Source organism: Urocitellus parryii, chromosome 11 (assembly GCF_045843805.1).
Source record: "Urocitellus parryii isolate mUroPar1 chromosome 11, mUroPar1.hap1, whole genome shotgun sequence".
Classification (NCBI taxonomy): domain Eukaryota; kingdom Metazoa; phylum Chordata; class Mammalia; order Rodentia; family Sciuridae; genus Urocitellus; species Urocitellus parryii.
In genome coordinates this window covers 28,161,819-28,179,076 of record NC_135541.1, presented here as the reverse complement: position 1 = coordinate 28,179,076, position 17,258 = coordinate 28,161,819, and the positions used below count along the sequence as shown (strand labels likewise).

Here is a 17,258-nt window from a genome sequence, read left to right as displayed (position 1 = left end):
AGAGCAGAGGTCCCCAGGCGTAGCCACATTTGGGCAGGCATTGCCATGCCCACAGCACACACCTTGCTCCACAGGCATGGTCCGGGACTGGATACTGGGGCTGAGTGGACCGGCGCCTTTGCTGGTACGTGCACGGACCTTGATGTCGTAAGTGGTGTCCGGCTTGAGGCCAGACAGAGTAAGGTGTGTGTCAGCAGAGATGTTCTGCAGCTCCTGCTGGCTATTGATGTCACGGTACACCACAGTGTAGTTGGTGATGCGCCCATTCCTCTCTGCTAGCACTGGTGGGTCCCAGGCCAATTCTGTGGTAGTCGTGGTCAGTCCTGTCACTCGCAGGTTTTGGGGAAAGCCACTAGGCACGTCCTCAGGGGTTGTAATCTCCTTCTCGAACTCCTCGCCTGGGCCGGCCCGGTTCTTGGCAGCAAGCCGGAAGATGTAGGTGGCCCCCTTGTGCAGACCGGTGACTGTAAAGTGCTGATCATCTTTGCCAAAATCTATGGTGTTAGGCCGCGCCTCATCGGCCCGGCGGTATTGCAACCGGTAGCCCAGCAGCTCACCAGGCAGCTCCTTGGGTGGGTGCCACTGAAGTAGCGCCGTGTTCATGGCTGTGGTGCTGACCATCATGGTGGGTCGGCCTGGGACTAAACAACCACGCACTGGACTCTGGTGCTGCCCTCTCCAATGCCCACCCTCAGCTCTGCCCCTGACCCCTCACTCACCTGCCCCAGTTGTTGTAACAATTTTGGGCTTGCTTCGGGCACCATCCCCCTTGGTGGTGTAGGCAGCGACAGTAATGGAGTAGGTAGTCTCTGGGGTGAGGCTGCTGATGGTGGTTTCCTGAGGGAGGAGGAGGGGCCGTTCCCATCAGAAGAGGTCAGACTGTGTCAGCTACCTCAGGACCCTAGCCTGCAGGGAGGCCCCAGGCACACAGGGCCAGAGGTCCTGGGAGGTTAGGCTGTGAAATGCTGGACTGCCGAGGTAGGGCAGCCAGGTAGAATGAGGGCCGAGAGGATCCCACCCATTCCAGGAGCCACAGGCCTGGGACAGACTGATCATTCTTCCTTTCAGACAAGAACAAAGGGCCATGCTGTTTCCTCAACTCTGTCGGGCTGTAAATGGCACCTCAAGAGGGCCCTGCACACATTCTCACAGGGCAGAACCTCACACATACCCAGCACCTGCATGGCTACCGGCACTCACATGCACAGAGACTACAGCTCTGCCTGCACACACCTGCGGACATTAACACACACACACACACACACACACCAGGGTGGAGGGGCCCCACCCTACTAGTCAGGATCACAGCTCACCACCCCTGGGCCACTGACTCTGTGAACAACCATTCCCTGCAACACCCTACACCTGAGGGAGTAAGGAAAGACAGGAAGAAGACAAGGAGCTCCCCTACACCTGGGGGACTCGCTTCCCATGTTCCCACTGATTCCTAAGAAGTCAGCCAGGGCATGTCTTCCCACCCATTTCCAGCAAAGGCATCGTTTCTGGACATGCGGAGAAATAGCACAGGGGGACCAAGCCACGCCACACAGGGAGAAGAGTGGGAAGAAGAGAGGGGACCACCGTGCAGTGGGAACAGGGCTGCCACCACCAACCCTGGTGTCCCTCCAGCTCTGAGCCTCAGGTGGAGTCATGGCAGCTACCAACAGCCCCTCACAGGCCTCTTCCTGCCCCAGCTGGAGGGTCTCCCAGGGCTGGGGCTCCAGCAGCACCAATGCCCGACCCAGCTCCCTAGACTCTTGTCCCAGCCTGCGCCCTAAGCAGGTGATTTTTCACTCAGGATCAATAAGGCCTAACGATCAGGATTGGATTTAACTCCATCCCTGTCTGGCCGGAGCAGGGGCCAGGCCCTGGTCGATCATGAACATTGGCTTCAAATTGCTGCTCGACAGGCGAGAAGTAAGGATTAGAGGAAACGCCAATCGCTGCTCAGCTTGGTGCTCCTGTCTAAACGCCAATTTTCTCCAGATGTGGTTGGTGCCCTGTGGATCTTGGCAACACAGGCTGGGAGGAGAGAAGGGAGAGGGGGAGTGTCCCATGAGCCCAGCCTGACCCAGTCTTGCCCACGCTCGCACACCTTTACTTACATAGTCCTCGGACTCCTCTGGCCGCCACTGACCGTGGGAGAGGGAGAAAAAGGGAGACAGGATGGTGAAGGATTCTGGCCTGGAGAGGTCCTGGCCCATGGAGGACAGATAGAGGCCTTGGACCTCTGAAGTGCCCATAGGGGTAGCAGCCCAGGACAAATTCCCATCCAAAGATTCAAGTCCCTGCCTCACTGAACACAGACAAGGGCTGGGAATCCTGGAGGGCAGACAGCCTGAAGCGGTGGAGGAGCTGAAACTGAGGGTCAGAGAACTCTAGGTAGAGACCCTCTGCAACAGAGGCTACGGGTGTGGAGTGGGTTTGAGAGCACAGGCAGAGAACAGAGAAAAGACTGAGGGGTGAGTGGGATGACCACACAGCTTGGTAGTTCCAGTCTACATGTGTCTTGGTATGATTAATCAAGGCCTCTTTTCACTCTCAAAGTTGGAACAACAAATTATAGCCACCTGAGTATAAGGAGCATCCCAGAATATAAGAGATGCATGGTGGCTGGGGTGGGTCAAGGGGCCGATTAGCTAGCAAGATTATGAAGGTCATGAGTGTTCAGCTTAGAGCCTGGGCACTGCCCACAGGCACCAGAGCCCCTGACACACCTGCTCCCTTCTGTGGGTGCCTGAGCATTGAGCTAGGAAGGCCAGCCAGTTTCTAGGGCTGGCAGTGTTGCGATTTCTTAGTAAATCCTTTAGTCCGTTGGTGCACGTAGGTGGTTGGAGGGGTACTGAGGCCTCTGTTTTGACAGTCTATGGTTCTGGAGGGCCCAGGCGGGCCAATAAAGCATGGCACAGGAAGATGATTTACAGTACCTCCAGGCTATAGAAGCCATGGGGCCCCCCAGCCTGGCCACCCTCACAGAGCTGACCTACACTCCTCCTGTGCTGGCAAGCTCTACTGCAAAGTCTTTGGAACACAGTATGGGAAGATGCTTGATAGGTTCCTAACAGTTAAGGCCACTCTGCAGGGTGGGGCTGGGCTCTGTTCCCATTTCCTTGTTGCAGGGAGGCCTGAGCTGTCTAGGCCAGGCCTGCACATGGCGTTCTCACATGTTAGAGGCAGAGTGAGGGAAAAGGGAAGGAGAGGGTCAAATAAAATGGAATCAGAGACAAGGCAGGGAACAGAGAAGTGGCAGGAGGAGAAAGGGAGAGAGGAGAGGGAAGAGGCTGAGCTGGAAAAACCAGAGCAGTGAGGACAGAGACCATGAAAAAGGGACAAAAGAAGACAATGAGATGGAGTCAGAAACCAACAGAAATAGCAACAAGCCTGGGGCTGGGGACTGCAGTTCAGTGGTAGAGCACTAGCCTAGCATTTGTAAGGCTCTGGGCTTAATCCCCAGAAGAAGAAGAAACAAACAAACAAAAAAACAACAAAAACCAAAATAGTGACAAGCCTGACACAGAATCAACACAGGAGACAGATCTGGCTGTACACTCAGGGGTCAGGGGCATATGTATCAAACGGTTCTTTCTGTACTGATGGGGGCCCTGGGCTGAGCAGATGGTGCTGCTGGGTAGAGAAGAACAGGCTGCTGTGTCCTTGACAGGGAAGCAGAAAGGACAGCTGGGTCCTGTGGCCAGGCTGCGGACCAGGCCCCATCTGCTCTCCTACTGGCTTGGAGCAAAATGACCATACCCAGGGGGTGGCAAGGGCAGGACCTGTCTTTAGTGATCTCCCTTGCCCGGGTGTACTCCCCATCAAGGACATATGGTTAAGAGGATAGTGCTCCTGATCTTCTGGTCCAGCTCCCTTCCAAACAGCTTGGGACCAGAAGGGGGCACCCTAAATGACTGCTCTGAAACCCTACTGGCTTCAGTTGCGGTGCTGGCCCCAGCTGTGATGGTGGCCCTCTAGGATGGGAGGGGCTTGAGGGAGACCATTCCTGGGATGTTTCTAGGTGGGTGTGTCTGCTGAGGCTTCCTGAGGAGCCCTTAACCTGCCCTAGGAATGCAGGGGGTACACACACCCCACCCTCCACCCCTTTGGTCCCTCAGCATGGGACATGCTAAGAGGAGGAAAGGACACTCAGGGAAGAAAGGAATTTTGCCTCAGAGGGATAAGCCCAACTGGAGGTTGTAGTGGGTGAGCCTACACTTCAGTGAAACCCACACAGCGTGGAGTACATGCTCATATCCCTGCTGTAATCCCAGGGAGAGGTGAGAAGCTGCACAGGGAGGGACTCCAAGCTCCTCCTGCTAGGTCTGGCTTAGCACTGGCCCAGGTCCTGATTCTGGATGGAAACATCTTGACAGCAGACCACACCAGTAGTTATAACTCTTTTGTTTTTCCTACCAGAGATTAATCCCTGGGCCACATCCCCAGCCCTTTTAATTTTTGTAATTTTGAGACAGGGTCTTGCTAAGGAGCTTAGGGCCTCACCAAGTTGCTGAGGCTGGCTTTGAACTTGGGATCTCCCTGCCTCAGCCTCCCAAGCTGCTGGGATTACAGGCATGTGCCACTATTTCAGGACAATTGCAGTCTTTTTCCAGTAGTCCAGAGACTTGGCTTTTTATTCAAGTTCAGCTACCCACTTGCTTGGTAATTCTGGCTACTCACATAGCTTCTTGGTGCTGTATATTCTTCATCGTAATAGCAAACTAGTGCTCAGAATACCCCAGGGACCTCACCCCAAGCTCATGGGCGGAAAAATCACCATCACTCGCAAGAGAACAGACACTCACATAGGTTAGTGTGAGGCAGGTTAGCTGGCAGGCCCTGCCCCTGAGAGAAACATCAGGGTCTGGGTCTTCCTCATGGGGGTCGGGAGCACAGTAACACCCAGCTTGGCCATTCAGAGATTGGCATTGGCCACTGGCCTATGGCCAAAGGGGGTAGGAATAACACAGCCTCAAAAGCCGCTATCTACCTCTGGTTGTGGCAGAGTGGATACCTTGCACAGCACCGCCTGGAAGGAAATTGAATCTGCAAGGTCCAGTCCAACCACCACACTGCATTTGCTTCCTGCAAACCACAAAGGCCTGGGGTCTGTGGAGACGGAGCCCCTCACTGTGAGGGCTGTGGCTAAACCACTGAGACTCCTACCAGGACTGAGGTTGGCACAGTCTGGGCAGCCCTAAGACAGAGAGAGAAGGTGGAATCTGGCCCTCACCTCCCAGTGCCAGTGCCCTCACCCCTGCTGCAGCAGTATATTTCTGGTGTCATGACCAGAAAAGGCAGACATAGCACCCCTGAGGACAGGCAGGGGTGGGAAGCACATCTGGGCTCCAAATGGAAAGCAGTGTATGCTGGTCGCTGTTCACCCTTCCACCCACCACCACACAATGGCGCACCTGGGCCTCAGACAGCATGACATCTTGGATGATGGGTGGACCTCGGGGCTCGCCATTCTCTAGACGCACATAGGTGACCTGGTAGCCTCGAATCTGGCCATGCTGCTTGCTGGGGATAGGCAGCTTCCAGGAGACATGCACGGCAGTGGAGTTCAGCGGCTCCACCTCCACCTTCCTTGGTGGCCCACTGGGCACTGGGGGCCAAGTAGAAAAGGAAGTCAGACCTGGTTGTACTGATCTTGGCTCAGGTGGGCACAGCAAACTCCAGGGCCTTGCCTCTGCACCCCTCTCTCCCAGGAAAAGACCTAATGTCATTTCCTTAGGGCGTCTATCCTGGTGAAGAATCCACTCCCTGCCACAGGGAGGAGCCAACCCCTCTGGCAGGGATACCTCATTTGGGAGGAGAGAAGATGTGAGGGAACAGGTGGAGGTGAGGCACCAGGCCTTTAGCTATCTCAAAGTCAGCACGACCTGTACCAACTCTTCCTGGTATGCCAATGTCCAGCCAAGCTTGAGTTATGCTGACTCTACTTTGAGAGTCTTTTGCAGCAATTTTCCTAGTTTTGACCTCTTGAATCTTAAGTGGGCCTGCTTCTCCTACCATAGTCTTTTAAAGACTTCAGATGCTCTGGAGAAAGCCCAAAACCTGGGACTTAGGCATGGGTTGTCTCATCAGCTACATTTCCCCAGTGTGGGCCACAAAGTTTGTACCAGGAGATAAGAATCTGCAGGGGCTTGAAAAGGAAAGGCCCTGGGTGCTTGGTGGGTGATGTCTGAGGCAGTGTGCCTCCCCTCCCCCGCCCTTCCTCCTGCCACCACCACCTACCGTCCTCGTCGGTGCGCACCAGCACCGGGCTGCTCTCCGGGCCAGGGCCCACATCTGTGTGTGCCCGCACCCACACCCGGTACTCGGTCCACTTCTCCAGGCCCACCAGGTCCCAGCTGAAATGCTCACGGCTGATGCCATCCACCACATGTCGCCCGCGGTCCTCGCCGTCCACCGCCTCATAAGCCACGGAGTACTGCGTGATAATGCCGTTGCGGCTGTTCGCTGGCGGTGGGACCCAACTTACCCGGACCGTGGTGGAACCCGTGCTCACACATGTCACCTTCTGGGGAGGGGCGGAGGGGGCTGGGGAAGACAAATGGGGGGAAAGCAGGCAGATGGAGGGTGGGGAATCACAGGCATGGTGACCAAGTCATAGTGGACGGGAGACTCACCCTGACAGGCTACTTCAAGTGCTGAAAGGGACATCATGGGGGTCCCTCTAGACAGGCTGCCACATTGTCAAGAGGACAGCCTGACTCTCTTTGAACTATGATGGGCTCTCTCCTGTCTCACTCACACAGTGTCTCACACATGCATATGGAGTTCTAACAGCGTCTGTCCCATACATATGCTGTCTGCACAACACATGCACAGTGTGCATCAGAATACGGAGAATACAGCTCCGGTCTTGCAGAAGGCCAGCAGCCCCTGGGGTTTAGAGAAAAAGTACCTAGTGGAGGTGCTGTCACCCGACAGGTTCCTTGGGGTTCAGGAGGCAGATGTGTCCATGACATGCCCAGTTACATTTCCAGACTCGTATGTCCACTGAGGAAACTGCTGCCAATGCAGAGGCTTCCTCTCCATCTCAAGTTCTGTCACCACCCCTGTGTCTGGGTGACTTTAGCAGCTCCTTGACTCACTGGCTCCAGAGCCCCTTATCTCTAGGGCTTTCCTCTCCCCTGCACGGCTATGGCCCTGCCTTGTACATCGCCACTGCTGGGAAGGACCCTACCTCCAAAACTTCTATCTTCCCCTGCAGACCCCACCTCTTGTTCCAGCTTAGCTGTCCCCAGGCCCCCAGCACTATGACTCTTCAGCCCTCAGACCACCATCCATCCACTGCCATCCTTGCTGCCCTTATTATCCAGCTTCAACTCCAAGGTCACCAGCTCACCACTCTCACCAATATCCCAAACTCTCTCACTTCCTCATCTTTCCATCTCGACCTGGCCCACACCAAGCTGTAAGAGGACAACTCTTTGCCTTCTCTGAGGCAGCACCAGAGCAGATAAAACAAACAAAAACGCCACCTCTCCATGGAGGCTGCTGCCCAGGAGCCTGTCCCTAGTGGTCTCCCTGAGGACCTCTGTGCTGCTTGCTGGTGTCTGTTCTCTACGGGCTCACTCTGCTACTTGCCATGGGACCCAATCAACATTCTCCACACCCCCCAAACCTTTAGCCCCCTTTGCCTGCCAGCATGTGACCATGCCTTCCACAAGCAGCTCCTGTCATTTCTTGCTACCAGAGCCACCCACCTATGTGCATTTGCACCTATTCTTTCACGCCACACTGAGGCCATGGTCTCCCATCACCCATGTCTGCCCTTACTTTCTCTCCATCTCCTGAGACTCCACCAGTTACCCTTCTTTAACTAAGCTTCCTATTTTGTTCTATTGATTCTCTCCCAATAATATTTAAATATGCTTGAAATTTTCCCATCTTAAAAGAAAACATCATCCTCAGTGCACAGCCTCCTCTGGCTACCACGGTCCCCCTCATTGCTGAGTTTCCTGACAGCATCTGAGCTTGCTGTCCTACTTCCTCACCTCCCACACAGTCCTCACAATGCCACAACTTTCATCCAGGCCCACTCTTCCACACCACCAGATCCAGCAGGAAGGCCTGCGTTCCTTTTCCTGGCCACTCCATAGCAGCCTCTGGTTTACCGCTTGAAACTTCCTTTTCTTGTAACCTCCAAACCACTTCTCTCTAGATTTCCTCCCACTTCCGTCTTTCAGGTCCTCTTCCATCCCAGGACCGGCCATGTACCCCAACTTGGCTAGCATGTGGCATCTTGAACTTGGATGTCTGAAACCAGACATACTCTTCAAACCTGGTCTGTCCGTTTGCTATTCTGGTGGTGGCACTCTTCTTGTAGGACTCACAAATCAGTAATAAGATGAACCTCTGCTTCCCTTTCCCTCAACCCCCCATCATGTTATTCATTATCAAATCCGGGCCAGCTGACACCCCAGAGATCTCTCTAATCTGCCACACCACCTCATCTGAGCCCCTTTACCTTCTGCCTAGAACACTGCAAAACCTCCTAAGTGGTCTTCTGCTTCATCTCAATCTGTCTTGTCCATTCTCACAGAGCCAGAGCCAGTCCTCTGTCCTTAGGGCTGGACTGCTATGGCTCTAGCAGCCACTCTGGCTACAATGGTCTCCTGCTCACCCTTGATTTGCCCTCCCGATTTCCCAGCCTGTTGGCTGCCATGCTCACTGCTCCTGCTCCCCAGCTGGCTCCCACCTTTGTCTGCACTATGCATGGGGCCTGGCCCCCAGCAGCACTTAGACGCTTCTAGTATGAATCCACGAACACAAGGTCACAGTCAGCCTCTGGACATCACTGGTTGTTACGCACAGTCCTACATCATAAAGACTTCACAGACACTGCGTATTTATGGTCATTACATGTGGTCACTAAGTCCCATGGTGCCCAGCCAGTCACACCCACTGCCATTTTATCAAATAGAAAGCCTTGACACAGTGGCCCATTCTTGTTGGGTGATCACAGACAGAGTTACACACATGCTCTCTCAGTCTGTCATCTAGAGAGCTCCAGAGACCCTCAGACATGGTCACAGGGTCACCACGGAGCCACAGGGAGCCACACCCAGGATACACTGACATGCATAAAGGGGCTGCACAGCCAGATGGTCAGGTGGTATCTCACATGCAGTCACACTGTCAGAGTCTCACACAGGCAGAATACAGTAAAACATAATGCCAATCAGTTGTCATGTGAATGTTGTGGTCCCACACACAGACATGGGGGCACATTCTGTCTCTAAAACACATTGTCGCAGACCTGTCCCCAAGTGCAGTAGGCTCAGAGGTATTATAAAGCTCATGGTAACTCTCACGGTGCGGTTATGAGGAAGGGGATGGGGTGGATGAGATGTGGGGACATAGGGAGGGAAGACAGCCACCAAAACAAGTCTGGGACATGGCTGGCCCACCAAGTCACTAGTGTGACCCAGTGTGAGCGGGATGGAGGATGGAGTGAGTCACAGACATAGAACTTACCTGGGTTGGGTGAGGGGGTACAGGGGCAGGTGAGGGTCAAAAGGCTGGGCAGGGAGCAGGGGGAACAGCCACCACCTGTATACAGACTAGGGGCACTTACCTGTCTCATTCTTGGGGTCCAGACTTAAGAGCCCAGACCAGAGTTATGTGCTAGACCCATCAGAGTAGACCACCCACCTGATCAAGAGGGAAGGGTATGTGTGTTGTGTGCCCCCAGCAAGAGGTGACAGGCAGTAGTCTCAGAAGACACTTACTGGACTGCGCTGTGCGGGCCTCTATGATGGGGGTGAAGACGCCCACACCCACATCTGAGCGGGCAGCCAGCTGGAAGCGGTACAGCGTGTCGGGCTTCAGGTCCTCTAAAGTGTAGGAGGAGGTGGGGTCGAAGGTCACCTTGTGCTGGAAGAGCAGGGAGCACTCACTGACTGTTCTGACCTCCAAGGCCAGATGCTGCTCCCCACGCAGGCTGCAACCTGCACCCAGGGACACACTGTGGCTTCAGGACTGGCTCCACACAGGTCACGTGGACCCTACAAGAAAAGCATGGCTGGCCCATGCCACCGGTGCCTCACAGACATGGGCCACGTAACCCCAAGGAAACGTCTGAGCTGTGTCAAGGTCACTTGAGTCACAGAGCCTAGGAGATCCAATGGCAGACTTGAAGCACAGGGATGGCAAAGCCTACAGAACCACACAGGCAGTGTGAATCAAAACTCCAAGGAGAAACCCTAGAGGATATGCCCATGTGAGCCACAGAACCCCAAAAATCTTGCCTGGGTGAGCCAATTAGACTCCCTGACCAGGAGGAGCCCCCTCCACCCTGTGCCCTTCCCAGCCTTGTGGCTCACCTGCTGGCCTTCATTCTCTGCTGCCCAGTATACCAGCTCATATTTGATGATCCGCTCCTGCGGGGGCAGCAGCCATGAAAGCTGGATCCTGGTGTCCGACTCAGCCTCAGCCTGGAAGTCCGCGGGCTGTGCAGGCACTGCAACACCCCACCCCAGGCACTGTCAGCCTCGCCACACCCCCAACAGCAGGGGCGCCCAGGAAAGCAAGCTTCACTCTCACACTCTTGTCCTGCATCCCAAGTGACCACATATCTATGGAATAGGGCACCTTTACCCACTCCCAGCCGCACAGCCTGTCACAGTCCCAGCTCACCCCACCTCTGCAGTGGGCTGTCCAGTCAGCAGACACCCCAACCTACCTCCCTGTTGCGTCTTGACCTGGATGGTGGGGCTGGGTGGGCCATCACCCACGGCAGTAAAGGCGAGCACACGCAGGCTGTAGGTGATGCCAGGCAGCAGGCTGCCCACAGTGGTGAGGAGCCCTGCATCAGTATTGTGCTTGTGCCAGGCACTCAGGGGGCGGCGGGAGTCTGGAGTATAATAGACACGGTATCCGCGCACCAGGCCATTCGGCTCCTCAGGTGGCTCCCACTGCACCAGCATGGTGCTGGCGCTCAGCATGCGGGCCTGCACGCGACGCGGAGGACTGGAGGGTGCCTGCTCACCCGTGCGTGCCCGCACGGCCTCACTCGGTGGCCCTCGCCCGATGCTGTTCACCGCCAACACACGAAAGGCATATTCTGAGAAAGGGCTGAGGCCACCAATGCTGTAGCGGGTGGTGGCTACACCATCCACCTCCTGGAAGGGGCCTTCTGTGCCAGTGGCACGGTACTGGATGCCGTAGTATGATACAGGCTCTGAGTTCCCAGAGTCCCAGGTCAGGGTGACACTGGTGGCAGTTGTCTCTGTGACCATAAGATCAATCGGAGGCTTCGGCAAAGCTGGGGACAAAGCAGATGACTCAGGGCTGCCTAAGGTCGTGACCCCAGGAACCAATCATAACCTTGGGCATCATCTAAGACCACCTAGTATGGACACCAGAGTATATCCCACTTTGAATAATGGCCTGAAAAGCTCACAATGACCTCTGAGGGCACCTAGTGAGGGACCATAGCTAGGCCTGTTAGTGCTCCCAGGGCTTGGGGTCATTTAGTATGTAACATGTCATGCCTGAGACTCATACTCACTGCAGTCCCACATAGGCCCCCCCAATTCACCTAACAAACAGACCCAGAGGTGACAAGGGGACTCTGAAGTTGCCCGTGGATGAAAAGCATCCAGACCAGGTAGCAGAGCTTTGCCTCTGAGCTCACCTGCACACACCAGTGGCAAGTATGTGTGACAGAAGGAGGGCAGGGGAGATTATCCTGAGTGATGGAGCCACTAGCCCTAACAGACCCCATGCCCTAGTTTAAATATGTCCCAGGTCCACACTTTCAACGAATAGATGGTACCCACCAAGGGCCAGCATTGCCCTGGAGCCACAATGCCATGCTGCTGCAGCCTTGCTCTCATGGAGCTTACATTCCAGTGAGAGAACTAACAAGCTGGCAGCCAATAGGCCCTGGGGGACCACAGTGAGGATCCTGATCTATATATCCTGAGAGCAATGGAAGCCACTGAAAGCTCTCTCTCTTTTTTTAAAAGCAAACGACATGGAGCTAGGGGTACAGCTTGGTGGTAAAGCACTTGCCTAGCATGCACAGTGTCCTGACTCCAAAAGAGGGAGGATAATAAGATACTGGTTTATATCTTTAAAAAACACACACAAGAGCTGGGGTTATGGTACCGAGGTAGAGTGCTTGCCTTGCATGAGTGAGGCACTGGGTTAGATCCTCAGTACCACATAAAAACAAATAAAATAAAGGTCCATCGACAACTAAAAAAAAAAAAACAAGTCACAGAATAGAGAATGGTTCAGAGAAGAAGCAAATAATAGACCAAGCAGGAATCCCTTACATAAGTGTTATATACATGTTACATACATGTGTCTGTGCCCAATGCCTCAGGCAGAGTGAACCCACTCCTTGCTGCTTAGCTACCATTTCTATAACCTTCTTGCTGGGAATGTTTGATTCCAGGGTATGTAGTGGTTATGGAGGTGGGCTGTAGATTTAGACCACCACAACTGACATTCCTGCGCTGTCTGCTCCTCCTGTTTGACCCTAGGCAAATGACATAGCCTCTCTGTGCTTCAATTTTCTCACTTATAAAACTAGGATAATAAGAGCATCTATCTCTCAGAGCAATTAAAAAACAAAGCAAAATAAAATGCTTACTAGCATGATCCTGCCACCCAGGTACTCAGGCATGCTAGCTATTCTCATTCAGATTATAGATAACAGAAATCCCTCCTACTTCCCAGAACCCAGAAGACCCCATGGCTAGGGCACTCAGGAAATGGTAATGCCATCTAAAGCCCTGGATGTTTCCCCAGAAGCCAGCTCATACTCACCTGTCACAGACACCAGGGTCTCCTAGAGTCCTCTGCAACAAAGCAGGGCACTAGCCACCAGAGCATCCATTACACTCACCTTTCACTGTGACCTGGGCTGTGGCTTCAATCATGCCCAGCGAGGAGATGGCCACACAGGTGTAGTTGGCAGAGCGCACAACATTGCTGAGCTCCAGCACGTTGCGGCCGACAGGCATCTCATCCTCCTTGGTGAGCTCTTCGGCCCCCATCATCCACTTCACATAAGGCATGGGTGCACCCACCGCAACACAAGTCAGGTTCACACTGCCACCTGGCATCACCTCCTGGCTGCTAGGAGGGATGGAGAAACGAGGAGCCACACGGCGCACTGCGGGAGGAGGGAGAGAGGCACTCACAGGCCAGGCAGGACACGAGGGTGGATGAAAGGGCAGGGGCCCCTCATCCAGGAAGTCCCCCTTGTCAGAGCCAAGCCCACACTCAGAAACAGGAGGGGTGCCATCACTGGGCCCTGGCTCGCCATCTCCCACAGTGCATTGGGGTTAGAGGTAGCCCTGCTCTCAGGGACCGTCTGGAACACAATATCCTCATGAGAGCTCTCACAACCAAGCTCCTGTTTTACAGCCTGGGAAACCGAGGCCCAGAAAAGTCTTGTCTGCCCAGGGTCACACATAGGTTTAGCACAAGGTCCAGACCTGGCCAGGGCCATGACTCAGGCTGTTCCTCAGTGGCTGCCCCTGCTTGCTCCTGACCCACCTCCCCATGTGTCTCCAGGGGGAGTGGCTGGGACACCAGTGAGAGAAATGCAGGCCCTGGGATGAGGGTCCTTGGAGCATGGCTGGGGGAGGGCAGAGGGTCAGTCTGGGAGTAACATGGCCTCCTTCTATGTAGTCACTGCCTCCACCTCCAGGCTGTGGCCCAAGAGGAAGAGAAGAGGAAGTGAATGACCACCTGCCAGGCCTTGGCTGTGCTTAAGGTACAGCCTGGGACCCAAGAAGAAGGGCTGCCTCTCAGTAGGGCTAGGCCAGGGCAAGGGGCTGGGGCGGGCCAGGGACGTGGTCCGCGGGCAGGATGGGCATGACGATGGCAGTAACATGATGAAGGCGCCAAACAGATGGCTCTCTGCGCCAGTGAACAAGGGTCTCAAGGGGGAGGGTGACTGTGCCTGGCCACCACCTCCAGCCTTGGACTCCCCTGGCCAGAAGCTGTTTTGAGCTTCTGAGTCCAGGATGCATCCTGGAACCACCCCCGAAGTCGCAAGCTTGGCAGACATTCAGAGCATGCAGAGAGAGGGAAGGCAGACAAGACTTAGCCATGCACGGCATGCTTGGCATGCAGACAGGTCGTGCAGCTGGTGGGCAGAGGCTTGGGTGTGTCCTATATGGGCACCCTTACACACAGGGTTGGAGAAGGCAGGCAGTGAGGCTAAGGGACTCAAGGGTACTACTTAAGAGTGCTGGCCTCTGAGGATCCTTGTGGAGATCCCAGGCATGCAGAGGACCCGGGGTACCACATCAGGAACACCTCACCCAGCCCCAGACCACAGAATCCGAGCTGAAAGCTACTGCAGAGATCACCAGATCCCACCTCTGACCTCACAGGGTTCAAAACTGAAACCCAGAACCAAGATGTTCAGCAAGTCACCAGGTCCTGCTAATGCTGCTGCTTAAAATATCTTTCAAATCTATCTATTTCTGTCCAAATACATGGGTAACTGCCACCACCAAATCCAAGCCACTACTCTCTCCCCTCTGGGTAACTGTAGTGGAGTCTTCACTGATCCACCTGCCATGTCATTTTCTGCCTGCCCTCAACTGGCCCTTCACAGACAGGAAAGCATGAATTGTCCACTCCCCTGCCAAGTTCCTGCATGGTTCCTCAATGTTCCTCTACCAGGGGACAAGAAGATCTTGCTCGGCACCTGGTTCAACTCCTCCCATAGCATGCCTCAATCGGAGTCCTCCAGACAGAACCACAACACCAGCGGTTCCCTGAGCAGGCCCTGATGATCAGTTCATGGGCTGAGTCTGTCTCCAGGCTCACGTGGAGTTTCTGGGTGTCTTGCAGATATCCAGAGTTCTTCCTTCTCCCAGAATCAGCAATATTATATTCCTGTTTCGGGTGCTGAGATTCAAACCCAGGGCTTCACGTGTGCTAGACAAGCACTCTACCACTGAGCTCCACCCCTAGCCCCACTCTCATTTTCCACAGGTGAGCCATCTCAGCTCCTATCTGTGGCACACAAAGTGTATGGCCCAGATCTGCCTAATAAGTGTTTGGACATTTGTACAAATTGTCAGCAGACTCTCTCTCTACAAGGGTAGCTAAGCTTGGAGAGGCCAGGATCACCTTTCTCAACACACAGGAGTATTTATTGGAGAACAAAGAAGTCAGCAGCAAGAATAAAGCTAAGAGAAAGGCCTGACCAAACTGTTCATGAACACCTGGCTCCAGCCCTGTCCAACATCAAATCTACTCCATTTTTTTTTTTTTTTTTTTTTTAGTTTTTCAACACAAGAGACTCCATGTTCTTCTTTTGGTATAAGTTGGTTTTTGTCATCTGTTCTAATGCTGGGAGTCCACACTGACGACAACGACGACACCATGTTACAGACACAGTAGTTCTCAGGGCAAACAGGTGGGTCTGGGGCGTGGCTGGCAAGTGCCTCACAGCAACACACAGTCTCCTTTCAGCATGTCCTTCAACTGGCACAAGGTGAGGCCAGAAGACAGACAGAACTGTCGCCAGCCTGGGGTGCAGGCACTCCCTGGGCTCCAGAGCCAGCCCCAGGGGCGGGTGCTGGAAGGTGAGGCACAGACAGGGAGGATTGTGTGCAGGCCAGGCCCAGGCCTGCCAAGGAAGGGAGGGGTCCAGCCCAGAGGAGTAGCTAAGGCTGACCAGGTCTCTGTCCTCCTGGCCAGTATCTGTCCCATCTCCTGCTGAGGGGCATGAAAACAGGTTTGAGAAGCTACTTGAGCACTAGTGTTCGGAGAGGATCCCATGTTGCCACGTTCTGATTATGCACAAGAGGATAGATAATACTAACACTTGAAGGGGCATGCCTACCTCTATATATGTAGTAAGAGTAGGTTTTTGTTGTGAAAAGCTCACACCCTTTAGAGCCCTGGCTGGCAGGCCTGAAAAGACGCCCAGAAGGTTATGGGGAGAAGCTTCAGGATTAGCCAAGGCTGGCAAGAGGTGCCTCTAGCTGGCATGAGAGTGGGGCTTCTACAGCCTGTGCCAGGGGAGAGGTCATGGCTGAAAGTTCGACTCTGGTCAGTGGTAGAATCCTGAAGCCAGATTGGGTCCTTGGATGCTGAAACCAAAAGCTCCAAAAAAAGAAAGTAGGGCCTTGGCCAATAAACCTTGGGCGGGAACCTAAACAGCCCGGACACTTGAATGGACTTTACCCCCAATTAGTCCCTGGAGGATGAGGTCTTCAGGCCAAATGCAGACCTTGTAAACTGGCCCTGGACATTGTGTCAACCTCCTGGGCCACTCCTTCAAAAGCCTCCAACTCCATCCACTGTCAGAAAATTGATTCCCTGAAGGAAACAACTCTACAAATGGTTTTGTTTTTATTTTCCCCCTCCTGGATGCAGGTAATAGGAAAAACTTCAAGATGAGGGTGAGGTTGGATGTGACCCTTAGGTGATTCCTAGCACCAAGCAAGAGGCCCCTAGGAGTACCACCTCCACTCTCATAGGGGCACCAGGTTCTAGTCACATACAAGGAATCCTGGAGTGGGGTTTCCTGGAGCTCAGACATCTCATCCCATGTGTTGGGAGAGGTCAGCATGTCCACAGAGGTAAGGGTAGGGAAAAGAGGGGCAAGAGACAACCTCCTGGTATCCCAAGTGGCAACGGGGCCCTGGGTCCTAGACCTGCCCAGATAGCCACCCCCGTGCCAACAGCCAGGAGAGGCTGATGCCTCACTGCAGCAACCCCACCATTCTCCTCCTGCTGTCACAAGCACAAGGCCTCCAAAGAGGCAGGACTCACCCTGGACTCAGTCTATTGACAGAAGCAACAGCAGGGAAGGAAAAACTGGAGCTGGGAAAAATGCACTTAGGGTCTAATCTCAGGCTCCAACAATGCTGGTCTATTACTGTTCCCCGTGCATCCTTAGTGCTGACATTTTATAGACAATTTCCAAAACAGGGCCCTGCCATTTCTGGATTATATTTCAGATGTAACTTTTAAGTCTAATTATTTGCACTGACAACCCCCTATAATAGGGCGGTGCGGCACCCAGAGGCATCAGCATTCAGTGGAGTGACAGCCTAATCGCAGGGGGAGGCAGCCCCGCAATCTGCATTCACTCGCGGAAATTTCTCTGATGAAAATAACACAACATTAAGGAGGGGATAAGGGGCAGGATCCACTGTATCAAGATAAAATAACTCTTTAATAAATAACCTTGTGGCTGCCGCAGAGCAGTAATTAAATGCTGGCGCACCCGGCACACAGTTTTAAGTAAAGCTGGAAAAATG

The 17,258-nt window shown here is 54.0% G+C and overlaps 1 protein-coding gene across 1 annotated transcript in view; it reads right to left on the bottom strand.

Moving 5' to 3' along the window:
* Positions 1 to 17,258, bottom strand: part of Ptprf (protein tyrosine phosphatase receptor type F) — an 83,488-nt gene that overhangs the window by 18,274 nt on the left and 47,956 nt on the right. The window contains exons 8-15 of the mRNA XM_026397720.2: positions 12,866 to 13,135; positions 10,691 to 11,272; positions 10,332 to 10,468; positions 9,738 to 9,882; positions 6,232 to 6,537; positions 5,406 to 5,599; positions 720 to 837; positions 63 to 641 (exon numbers count right to left, since the gene is read on the bottom strand). Of these exons, the coding sequence (XP_026253505.2) occupies positions 63 to 641; positions 720 to 837; positions 5,406 to 5,599; positions 6,232 to 6,537; positions 9,738 to 9,882; positions 10,332 to 10,468; positions 10,691 to 11,272; positions 12,866 to 13,135 (2,331 nt within the window). The remainder of the gene's footprint in view (positions 1 to 62; positions 642 to 719; positions 838 to 5,405; positions 5,600 to 6,231; positions 6,538 to 9,737; positions 9,883 to 10,331; positions 10,469 to 10,690; positions 11,273 to 12,865; positions 13,136 to 17,258) is intronic.